Below are 13,193 nucleotides of genomic sequence, written 5' to 3' on the forward strand. Positions count from 1 at the left end.
TGATTTTGTATCCTGAGACTTGCTGAAATTGCTTATCAGCTTAAGGAGATTTTGGGCTGAGACGATGGGGTTTTCTAAATATATAATCATGTCATCTGCAAACAAAGACAATTTGAATTCCAGTCTTCCTATTTGAATACCCTTTCTTTCTTTCTCTTGCCTGATTGCCTTGGCCAGAACTTCCAATACTGTGTTGAATAGGAGTGGTAAGAGAGGTCATCCTTATCTTGTGTCATTTTTCAAGGGAATGCTTCCAGCTTTTGCCCATTCAGTATGATACTGGCTGTCGGTTTGTGATAAATAGCTCTTATTATTTTGAGATACATTCCATCAATACTTAGTTTATTGAGCATTTTTAGCATGAAGTGGTGTTGAATTTTATCGAAGCCCTTTTTGCATCTATTGAGATAATCATGTGGCTTTTGTTATTGGTTCTGTTTATGTGATGGATTATTTTTATTGATTTGCATATATTTAACCAGACTTGCATGCCAGGGATGAAGCTGACTTGATAATGGTGGATAAGCTTTTTAATGTGCTGCTGGATTCAGTTTGCCAGTATTTTATTGAGGATTTTCGCATTAATGTTCATCAGTGATATGGGCCTGAAATTTTCTTTTTTTGTTTTGTCTCTGCCAGGTTTTGGCATCAGGATGATGCTGGCCTCATAAAATGAGTTAGGGAGGATTCCCTCTTTTTCCATTGTTTGGAATAATTTCAGAAGGAATGGTACAACTCCTCTTTGTACCTCTGGTAGAATTCAGCTGTGAATCCATCTGATCCTGGCTTTTATTGGTTGGTAGGCTATTAACTACTGCCTCAGTTTCAGAACTTACTGGTCTATTCAGGGATTCAACTTTTTCCTGATTTAGTGTTTGGAGGGTGGATGTGTCCAGGAATGTATCCATTTCTTCTACATGTTCTAGTTTATTTGCGTAGAGGTGTTTATAGTATTCTCTGATGGTAATTTGTATTTCTGTGGGATCAGTGGTGATATCCCCTTTATCATTTTTTATTGTGTCTATTTGACTCTTCTCTCTTTTCGTCTTTATTAGTCTGGCTAGCAGTCTATCTATTTTGTTAATCCTTTAAAAAAATCAGCTCCTAGATTCATTGATTTTTTTAGGAGTTTTTCGTGTCTCTATCTCCTTCAGTTCTGCTCTGATCTTAGTTATTTCTTGTCTTCTGTTAGCTTTTGAATTTGTTTGCTCTTGCTTCTCTAATTCTTTTAATTGTGATGTTAGGGTTTCGATTTTAGATCTTTCCTGCTTTCTCCTGTGGGCATTTAGTGCTATAAATTTCCCTCTAAACACCACTTTAGCTGTGTCCCAGAGATTCTGGTATGTTGTCTCTTTGTTCTCATTGGTTTCAAAGAACTTCTTTACTTCTGCCTTAATTTCATTATTTACCCAGTAGTCATTCAGGAGCAGGTTGTTCAGTTTCCATGTAGTTGTGTGGTTTTGAGTGAGTTTCTTAATCCTGAGTTCTAATTTGTTTGCACTGTGGTCTGAGAGACAGTTTGTTATGATTTCCATTCTTTTGCATTTGCTCAGGAGTGTTTTACTTCCAATTGCTAACTAGAATAACCAGTTTAGAGAAGAATATAAATGACCTGATGGAGCTGAAAAACAGCACGAGAACTTCGTGAAGCATACGCAGGTATCAATATCCTAATCAATCAAGCAGAAGAAAGAATATCAGAGATTGAAGATCAACTTAATGAAATAAAGCATGAAGACAAAATTAGAGAAAAAAGAATGAAAAGGAATGAACAAAGCCTCCCAGAAACATGGGACTCTGTAAAAAGACCAAACCTACGTTTGATTGGTGTACCTGAAAGTGACGGTGAGAATGAAACCAAGTTGGAAAACACTCTTCAGGTTATTATCCAGGAGAATTTTCCTTCCCCAACCTAACAAGACAGGCCAACATTCAAATTCAAGAAACACAGAGAACACCACAAAGATACTCCTTGAGAAGAGCAACCCCAAGACACATAATCTTCAGAGTCACCAAGGTTGAAATGAAGGAAAAAATGTTAAGGGCAGCCGGAGAGAAAGGTCGGGTTACCCACAAAAGGAAGCCCATCAGACTAACAGCAAATCTCTCTGCAGAAACCCTATAAGCCAGAAGAGAGTGGTGGCCAATACTCAACATTCTTAAAGGAATTTTCAACCCGGAATTTCATGTCCAGCCAAACTAAGCTTCATAAGCAAAGCAGAAGAGAAATAAAATCCTTTATAGACAAGCATCCAGGCCTGCCTTACAAGAGCTCCTGAAGGAAGCAGTAAATATGGAAAGGAAAACTGGTACCAGCCACTGCAAAGACATACCAAGTTGAAAAGACCATCGACACTATGAAGAAACTGCATCAACTAACGGGCAAAATAACCAACTAGCATCATAATGATAGGATCAAATTCACAGATAACAATACTAACCTTAAATGTAAATGGGGTAAATGCCCCAATTAAAAGATGCAGACTGTCAAATTGGATAAAGAGTCAAGACCCATCAGTGTGCTGTATTCAGGAGACACATTTCATGTGCAAAGACACACATAGGCTCAAAATAAAGGGATGGAGGAATATTTACCAAGCAAATTAAAAGAAAAAAAAGGAATAAAAGCATGGGTTGCAATCCTAGTCTCTGATAAAACAGACTTTAAGCCAACAAAGATCTAAAAAGACAAAGAAGGGCATTACATAGTGGTAAAGGGATCAATGCAACAAGAAGAGCTAACTATCCTAAATATATATGCACCCAATAAAGGAGCACCTAGATTCATGTAGAGACCTACAAAGAGACTTAGACTCCCACACAATAATAGTGAGAGACTTTAACACCCCACTGTCAATGTTAGACAGAACAATGTGACAGAAAATTAACAAGGGTATTCAGGACTTGAACTCAGCCTGGATGAAGCAGACGTAATAGACATCTACAGAACTCTCCACCCCAAATCAACAGAATATACATTCTTCTTGGCACCACATCACACTTACTCAAAGTTGGATTCTTAACCTTCCAAAGTGCACATGCTCTCTCTCACCAGTAACTTTGTTTTTTTCTTCTTCATCAATTAGGATGATTTAGAACACCAGTAATGTTGATATAGCATTGTTTCCACTTATTATTATGTTTAATTCTTTTTTCCACAGTTGATATAGTTTTCTTTTTTTCTTTTTTCTTTTTTTTTTTTTTTTGAGTTGGAGTCTCACACTGTCGCCCAGGCTGGACTGCAGTCCACTGCGATCTTGGCTCACTGCAAGCTCCACCTCCTGGGTTCACGCCATTCTCCTGCCTCAGCCTCCCATGTAGCTGGGACTACAGGCACCAGCCACCACGCCCAGCTAATGTTTTGTATTTTTAGTAGAGATAGGGTTTCACCGTGTTAGCCAGGATGGTCTCGATCTCCTGACCTCGTGATCCGCCCGCCTTGGCCTCCCAAAGTGCTGGGATTACAGGCGTGAGCCACCGCGCCCAGCCAATTGATATAATTTTCTGTAGGAAGATTTGTTTCTGAAGTGAGCAAAATAATGATTCATTTCTAAATTAATAAAACATTCTCTTTGTGACCGTAATCACTTGTATAGTCTGTTGGAAAGGAGCAAGAGGTCAAAATAGTGGCTCATCCAAAAATTATTTATATTTCCTGTTGGTCTGTGAGTACATTTGAGGTGAATTTACCTTTTAAATTATGTTTCTTTCTGCTGATACTAATATTGGTAGGTAATCCTTGATCTTACAGCAAATAATATTTAAAACTCAGGAATTTTGGGGGTGACAGGAGAAAGACAGAGGAGAGCTAAAAAATACCAATGCCAATCTGCTTTATAGTTAATAGAAAAATATATTTGGTATTGTTTTTGTTAAACATCAGATGTTGAATGATTATTTTCTTTTGATGCAAGTATATTTCTAAATAAAGGAGAATCAGTAGCACTAAATATTAAGAGCAGTGTGAACATTAAAAATAGTTAATTTTTTAAAGTCTTATTTGACTTTATATTGATGTGCTTATAATTGTAAGGTATAGAATTATTTCTCCAGCTATAACCCTGAGCAGGTTTTGTTGCACATGTCTACTAGGCTCCAGCACTGAAGTTCTCAATCAAGCAAGAGAATTAGATACGATCTATGCCCTGGGGACTAGAATGCATAGTTGAGTTGTTCCACACTAGTATAATTATGATCAGTCTAACATCTGGAATCATCAGTTTTAAATGTTTAACTACTCTGAACTCTGACCCAAATCCACATATGCAGTCATAAATAGATTTTCCTCTTAATAGGAGAATTGACAATTAATATTCTAAATAATTATTTTGTAAAATGTTTATTTATTTGCCAGAATCTGCCAGACCATCAACCTTTTATAGTAAATCTCAGCTGATAAGAAGCCTTTTAAAAGGATTATAAGTTGTGAATTAGCATTTAAACAATATTTTTAATCGTTTAGACTTAGACATTTACTTTAGAAAATGGACAGAGAATTCTTGGCCAGGTGTGGTGGCTCACGCCTGTTATCCCAGCACTTTAGGAGGCTGAGGCGGGCAGATCACGAGGTCAGGAGATCGAGACCATCCTGGCTAACACGGTGAAACCCCATCTCTACTAAAAATACAAAAAATTACCCGGGCGTGGTGGCGGGCGTCTGTAGTCCCAGCTACTCAGTAGGCTGAGACAGGAAAATGGCATGAACCCGGGAGGCGGAGCTTGCAGTGAGCTGAGATCGCACCACTGCACTCCAGCCTGGGCAACAGAGCGAGACTCTGTCTCAAAAAAAAAAAAGAAAAGAAAAAATATTGATAGAGAATTCTTGATGGGCTTCTTGAGATAGGCATTTTTCCCTCAGAAAATAATTCAATTTATTGCAAACTAAACCTCATTTTTTGCTGCCGTTGACACTTCCTTACAGTCAGTAGAGAGAGCACAAGTTTTCTATCAGTCCCTTCATCACAAACTGAAGTGACATCATTAATGATGGTATAAAGGGAGAAAACTCTAGACTAATTCATATTGGCTCATGTTTCTGGGAAAAATTTAAATTTAACAGGTAGAAAGCCAAGAATTGTAAAGATGAAATGTAATATCAGGTTTCAGAGACCATCTGTTAAGTTGAATGATACAGTGACAAGAATAAATTGACATAATTCCTTCAAAATTTAAAAATCTGGGGCCATGCGCAGTGGTGCACGCCTGTAATCCCAGCACATTGGGAGGCAGAGACGGTGGATCACCTGAGGTCAGGAGTTAGAGACCAGCCGGACAAATAAGGTGAAACCCTGTCTCTGCCAAAAATACAAAAATTAGCTGGGCGTGGTGGTGGGCACCTGTAATCCCAGCTACTCAGGAGGCTGAGGCAAGAGATTTGCTTGAATCCGGGAGGGGGAGGTTGCAGTGAGACGAGATCGTGCCATTGCACTCCAGCCTGGGCGACGGAGCAAGACTCCATCTCAAAAAAAAAGGCCCGGCACATTGTCTGGTCCCTGTAATCCCAGCACTTTGGGAGGCTGAAGTGGGTGGATCACCCAAGGTCAGGGGTTCGAGACCAGCCTGACCAACATGGAGAAACCCCATCTCTACTAAATAAATACAAAAATTAGCTGGGCATGGTGGTGCATGCCTGTAATCCCAGGTACTCTGGAGGCTGAGACAGGAGAATTGCTTGAACCCTGGAGGCGGAGGTTGCGGTGAGCTGAGATTGTGCCATCGCACTCCAGCCTGGGCAACAAGAGCGAAACTCCATCTCAAAAATAAATAAATAAATAAATAAATAAATAAATAAATAAATAAATAAAATTTAAAAATCTGGGCTATCAAAGCAAAAATGGACAAATGGGATCACATCACGTTAAAGAGCTTCTGCACATTAAAGGAACCATCAAGTGAAGAAACGACCCGGAAATGGGAGAAAATATTTGCAAACTACCCAACTGACAAAGGATTTATAACCAGAATATATAAGGAGCTCCAACAACTCTATAGGAAAAAGTCTAACAATCCTGTTTAAAAATTGGCAAAAGATCTGAATAGACATTTGTGAAAAGAAGTCATACAATGGCAAACAGACATATGAAAAGGTGCTCAGAATAATTGATAATCAGAGAAATTCAAATCAAAACTACAAAGAGATATCATCTCACCCCAGTTAAAATGGCTTATGTCCAAAGTCAGGCAATAACAAATGCTGGCAAGGATGTGAGGAAAAGGGGACCCTTGTCACTGTTGGTAGGAATGTAAATTAGTACAACCACTATCGAGAACAGTTTCGAGGTTCCTCAAAAAACTAAAAATAGAGCTACCATATGACTGTGCAGTCCTATTGCTGGGTATACACCCAAAAGAAAGGAAATCAGTATATCAAAGAGATATCTGTACTCCCATGTTTATTGCAGCAGTGTTCACAATAGCCAAGATTTGAAAGCAACCTAAGTGTCCATCAACAGATGAATGGTTAAAGAAAACGTGTTATTTATACACAATGGAGTACTATTTAGCCATAAAAAGAATGAGATCCTGTCATTTGCAACAACATGGATGGAACTGGATGCGATTATGTGAAGTGAAATAAGCCTGGCCAGAAAGACAAATATTGCATGTTCTCACTTATTTGTGGGATCTAAAATTACAACAATTGAACTTATGGTCAGAGAGAGTAGAGGATAGTTATTCGAGGTGGGGAAGGGTAGTGGGGTCCAGAGGAGATGGCAGTGGCTAATGGGTACAAAAAAAATAGTTAGAAAGAATGAATAAGACCTAGTATTTGACAGCACAACAGGGTGACTATAGTCAATAGTAACTTAATTGTACATTTTAAAATATCTAAAAGTTTAATTGTATTGGTTATAACACAAAAGATAAATGCTTGAGGGGATGGATACCCCATTTTACATGATGTGGTTATTACACATTGCATGCCTGTATCAAAACATCTCATGGACCCCTTAAATATATATAGCTACTATGTACTCACAAAAATTAAAATAAAATTTAAAATAAAATTTAAAATAAAAATCTAGGTTATGCTAGATTAAGGACTAAATTTAATTTTACTGGAGGTTATGTTGTTTATGCATTATTTTCTTATAAAATTTGAAGTTCATTCTAGGGCTATCTGAAATGATTACTTATATGATATACGAAACTTATATACTATACTAAACTTTGATGTACTATACAGCAAAAGAGGTAGTGATTTATGTGTGAGCCAGTTATGTTTCTGTCTTCTTCAACAAGGATTAGAAATTTTTTTTCAGGGCAAAACCCAGAGGCTGATTGTATTGTGATTAAGGACTTAATCATTAATTAAGAACATATATTTCAGCAAAATACCCCATATATTTCTACAAATAGTAGACAAAAAAAATTTTACACCAAAAAAAGTCTTCTATAAATATAGTTCCATGAAATGTTTACATGTTTCGTGAGCATTTGACAGGACATGGAAGATGATCATTGTCCTTGTCAAATGTTGTTATTAATTTGTTCGAATGGTGCTATTCAGACTATTCTGCAAAGAAACCCAAATGGCACAGATGCTTATTTGTGCTACTGTGTTAGGGTTAATTAAGCACAGAGAAAACCAAGCCAGTTTAATCCCCCTCTCTAGTATCTTATAGCTATTAAAATAATGTCCCTGAACATTTTAATAAAACTTTTTTTTTTAATGTAACAGCTGTTTAAGTTAAATAGGGCCTATGGAAATAGATTCATTTTATAAAGCAGTTAATTGAGATATATTGAGACTTAGTTAGTTATTCAAGGTTATATATTATATTAAGACTGTCATCAAAACCAGAATCTGGAGCTCTTGACTCCTAGTTCAAGGAGTTGCCAACTTAAAGTTTATGCTGAAGTAATCTAGGGGAGATGATTCTGAAAATATAAGAACATTGTTTAAATTGCTGATCTTTTGTTAAGTGCCTATTTTGTGCAAAATATTATGTCATTACTTTTGTTTGATAAAAAGATGAAAAAAATCATAACTGCCCTTGAAGCTATATTGTGTAATGGTGATACAAATAGTAGACAAAAAGTATTTAAAACAGTAACATGTTTATATCATATGAAAGCTAAGAATACTTTTTAGAGCCAATGCAGTAGAGAACATCCTACATACTAATATATAGTGAAGGAGAAGATTTGGAGGAAATAGCCAAGGAGATTTCTCTGCTTATGTAGGAAGAGAATAGCTCTGAGATTGAGGGCTAATACCCCTTAAATAAGATTACTAGGGCAGTCAAGTTGAGCAGAGGTAGTTCTAAAAGCTATTTATAGTTAAGATGTAATGCTAAATAGTGTAATCATAGAGATAGCTGAGTCCTTGGAAACTAGTGCAGGCATTAGTTTTACAGTTAAAGAAACTGAGACTCAGAGTGATTCTTATTTGTTTGAAGTTAGTTATACAGCTGGATACAGCCAGAGCTAGAATTTGATCCCTTCCAAATGACTGGATATGAAAAAAACTAGGAAACAGATTAATAACAGAATCTGGAAGGTGGCAAATTCTGGAAATGTATTGGAGGTGTAGAGTGTAACTTTTGCCGAGATGTGATTTCCATCAGTCTTTGCAAGAGGGGAAAGAGAAGTGTCAATTTTTGGTTTCTTGGGCAAAGTAAATCAAAATAGAAGGCTGTAGTGATCCATGGAACAGTTTGAAAAGTAGGATGAGCTGCCTGATAGCCTTTAGGAAAATGACCTTCCCAGCAACGTCTAAGGCATTTTATTAATAACAATAATATATGTAATAATGATGATATTAACAGTGACAGCTATCATTTATTGAATGTTAGGTATCATGTCAAGTGTCTCTATATAGTAGTTTATTTAATTATTTTAATCCTGTGACCTAAGTATTTCCATGCTATTTTGTAGATGAAGAAACAAAAACTCTGATAGGTTAAGTCATTATCTAGTCACACAGGTAGTCAGCTATAGAATCAAATTTTGAACACTGATCTCTTTGAATTCTAAAAATAGTGTATCTCAAACTTGAGTAACGAATAGGCCCTTCTTCTAAAGGAAAAATCATCTTCCCGCACCACATACTCACTTATTTTTATTATAAGATTACTTAACTAGGTATAAACACAAATTTCTTAAGTTTATAGCTCATATTATATAGTTTAAAAATTAAATTAAATACAACCAAAACTCACAAAATCAGTAAAATTCAAATTTATGATGTTAATTTAATGTAAAAGATGTTTTTTCCTGAAATGAAGATGCTGATTGCAAGATGAATTTACAGCTAACTACTACTGTATAGGTTCTTTTGAGTTTGGCATGCCCATACTGCCATGTGCTTTGTGATAACTTAGTTCTCCCACCACTTTTCTCTATTTGAACTTCTTCAAAATATCCCTTCAGGCAATACTGTCTAGTATCATTTGACCTTCACTTGGTGTAATCAGTTATTTATTGTTAGTCTTGCCTCTGTTTTCATTAGTTGTGTCTGCCACTTGATACCAATTTAACAGTTTGGGGCTCTGAATTGTCATAGCATTCTGTATTTAATTATAAGGTGATGGTCAGCCATGTGATCTATATTATGTTTATGTTAATTATTTTTTAGGTTATCATCTAGAGGGAACCACAAAATTAAAAAAAAAAATTCACAGACTCGGCCAATCTTAACCAGGCCTTTGTTGTTTTGACCTAAAGAAAAATTGTACTGCACTTTCTCTCAAAACTCTGTACCCTAGTACTACCTGGTTTCTGTCGGGTAGTAGTGGAGATCCAGAAAATTTGCCATCTGCATCCACTTCAGTTCAGGCCTCTACCATTTTGCATCTGAATTTCTGCCACAGCCCTCAGTTTTATTCCCACTAAACTGCTTTCCGCAGTGTGAGTTTTTAAGAATATAAACTTCTAGGACTCAGCCTAAGAATCACCTCTTTCTGGACACTTTTCTCCGTTGTTTCTCCTATGTCTAGCTTCCCCTTCCATCTGTCGTACTTCACCATTTTCTCTCCTAGATTGAATTAGTTAGCTTTTCTTCCTATTTCTTCTTTATAACTCCATAACACCCTGTGCACACCTCTGTTATAATGCTTAGCATATTGTGTTGTAATCCTTATTTTTTCAGTCTTCCAAGTAGAATATTAACAGCTTCTTCTTCCTCCTCCTCCTCCTCTTCTTTTCTTCTTCTTCTTTCTCCTCCCCCTTGTTCTCCTTCTCCTCCTCCTTAGCATATTGTATTGTAATGCTTAATTTTTCAATCTCCCAAGTAGACTATTAACAACCTCCTCCTTCTCCTCCTCCTCATCTTCCTCTTCTTCTCCTTTTCCTCCTCCTCCCCTCTTTCTCCTTTCCTTTCTTTTCCTTTTCTTTTTTTCTCTCTCTTTCTTTCATTCTTTCTTTCTTCTTCATCTTCCTCTTTTTCCTCTCCTTCATCATCTTCTTCGTTGTCATCTTCTTTTTTCTTCTTTCTTCTTCCTCCTCCTTTTTCTTCTTCTTTCTTCATTTCTTCTCCTCCTCCTCCTTCTTCTTGTTTCTTCTTTCTTCTTTTTTCTTCCTTTTTTTTTTGAGATGGGGGTCTCACTGTATTGCCCAGGCTGGTCTTGGACTCCTGGGCTTAAGTGATCCCTCCACCTCAGCCTCCCAAGTAGTTGGGATTACAGGCACATGCCACCATGCCTGGCTATTGGACTGTTAATGTGAAAGTAAAGCCTACCTTGTGCATCTGTATAACTAGCACATTATCTGAGTGGGAAGAAAGTTCCATTGATAGAGTTATGATCCTGAATCACTGATTCGTCAGTTGTGATTTTTATTTTATTTTATTTTTTGTTTTGAGAAGTCTTGCTCTGTCACCCAGGCTGGAAGGCAGTGGTGTGATCTCGGCTCACTGCAACCTCTGTCTCCCAGGTTCAAGTGATTCTCCTGCCTCAGCCTCCCAAGTAGCTGGGATTACAGGCACTAGCCACCATGCCTGGCTAATTTTTGTATTTTTAGTAGAGACAGGATTTCACCATGTTAGCCAGGCTGGTCTCGAACTCCTGACCCCAAACGATCTGCCCACCTTGGCCTCCCAAGATGCTGGGATTATAGGCATGAGCCACCATGCCTGGCCCAGTTGTGATTTTAGAAGTGAGGATTCAAAGTTAGGCCAAAACAAAGTCGACATTTTCTTGTCTTTCTCATTCATGTGTGTAAAATGTATATGAATGACCTAAATAGTTAATGTAATAGACTATTTGCGTATGTAAGCAACATAATGTTGGAAGTAATTTCTCCATAGAGAATTAAAAGATAATAGTATTTTGTTTATCTTTGGCTAGGTGCTGTGATTGTCTCCACGCCCCAGGACATTGCACTGATGGATGCACACAAGGGTGCTGAGATGTTTCGCAGAGTCCACGTGCCCGTAAGCATTTACAGCTTCACTGTGAAAAATATAAAACTCTTCTAACTGAAGAAGCAAATCATTGAAAAATACAGTTGAAGTTTTAATTTAGTCCTGTGCAGAAGTCTTTATGAAAGTCCTAGTTTATCATTATGGTTACTTTAAAAACACACTTACAGGTACAGACATGTCTATACATGATATTAATCCAGAAGAATTGTAAAACACCCTTTAGGTAAGAGTTTTCTATAGAAGTACTACTTCTCTCATACTTGCAGCTATCACTGACAAAAAAAATTACAAGAGTGTTTTAGGAAATTATTTAGATAGATAGACTTGAATAGATCACTTTTGGGGAAACAGATGAAAAAAAAGATTACTTTTTTCCTTCTGCCTCCTACAGTTCAACTCATTTATAGCTCACCTTCTTCTAGGAGGCACTTCAGGATTTTCTGCCTAATTTGGTGGAATGAAAGTTAAAAATAAGATAAAAATAGACAAAATAATTAAAATTAGATGGGGTCAGAAGTGAAATCAGTAAACAAATTGCATGCTATTAAGAAGCTTAAATACATGCTAGGGGTGTACCATGACTTTTCTAGCAGCCAAAGGAAAAGAAAAATAGTACCATTATAAAACTGCATTTCTACAAAGCTAAAAAAACAAAAACAAAACTGGATGCTCAAAAGAGACAGAGCTGAGACCAGAAAGAAATATCTTCCCTAGGTTCTTAGAAAGAAGAACCTGTGTATGTAGTGAACACACTCTCATCACCTTCTTTACAGTAAATACAGGGTTCTTCCTTCTAGTGTGCCTCAACAAAAGCAGGTGGAATTGTGCTGGAGTACAATTTAAAGCAAACATTTCAATACAGTGCCAACATGATGCTTCTCTGTGGCTGGCTAGCTAGTGGCCTTGCTTAATTCAAAGACAGATTTTACAGCATATACATCAGAGCTTTTTAAACTTCAGTCTGTAGATTAGCTTCAGGAGTCTCATGATTTTTCTCTCTCTCACCTCCCCCAGCCCTAAATTGTATGCCTACGTGTATTTGTTTTGGTATGGAACGAATTATAACTTTTATCAGATTCTTCAGTGAGACCGTGATACAGGATAAGATCCAGTAATGTATTTGAATGAATGGACTTGAAGGGAAGCTTTCATAAATGTTTATCTCCCAGAGGGCTTCTGAAAAGTATAAAATAGTGTAGTAGAATGGTTGAGGTGAATTTCCTCAAGTACCTCTTCTCCCTTGCCAGTTAGCACAGTGCTGTGGGCATTGGCAAGCTGAGGAACTCTGGGTTGGATTGACATGTTCTCGTGAAAATCGAGGAGGCTGATAAGGAAGGTGCCTGTATGCTTACCTTCCAGGTCGTCCGAGGGTTTTTCACTAGCGGGTTTATAATTATAATCAGCAAGTACTTTAGGGCCAGTGTTCTATGTCGTGAACTTTAGGTTGGAAAATTTTTAAAACAGTGATAACCAAATGCCTGCCTCACACAGAAAACTCTCTCTAAAGCACCTAATTTGAGCAGTGTTACTTTGTATTATGCCCTCTAAGACAAACTAGACACAAGTAATGCCTACCCAGATAACTAAATAAGGTTACTTGTTATATGGGATTTTAAAATATAAATCAGCAAAAAGTTAGAAGGTTATCTACCAAAAATTATGACATTGACTTAAGTAATCTATAATCCTTCTTTCTGGCAGAAATTAGATAACAGTGCCAATTGTCTGTTAAGATCACGCCAAAGTCAGGATAATAGCCATTCTATTTGCACATAAGTGAATGCTTAACTTCTCATTCTGTAAGATGAGAGTTGAGGGTGTTTAGCTC

The 13,193-nt window shown here is 37.1% G+C and overlaps 1 protein-coding gene across 4 annotated transcripts in view; it reads left to right on the top strand.

The window, feature by feature from the left end:
- The window catches only part of NUBPL (NUBP iron-sulfur cluster assembly factor, mitochondrial), a 340,279-nt gene that overhangs the window by 251,579 nt on the left and 75,507 nt on the right, over window positions 1–13,193 (top strand). For all 4 annotated transcript variants that reach the window (XM_063715833.1, XM_024232012.3, XM_063715834.1 and 1 more), the window contains one exon: window positions 11,289–11,374. In XM_063715833.1, coding sequence (XP_063571903.1) covers window positions 11,289–11,374 — 86 coding nt within the window. The remainder of the gene's footprint in view (window positions 1–11,288; window positions 11,375–13,193) is intronic.

This window comes from Pongo abelii, chromosome 15 (genome assembly GCF_028885655.2).
Source record: "Pongo abelii isolate AG06213 chromosome 15, NHGRI_mPonAbe1-v2.0_pri, whole genome shotgun sequence".
Taxonomy (NCBI): domain Eukaryota; kingdom Metazoa; phylum Chordata; class Mammalia; order Primates; family Hominidae; genus Pongo; species Pongo abelii.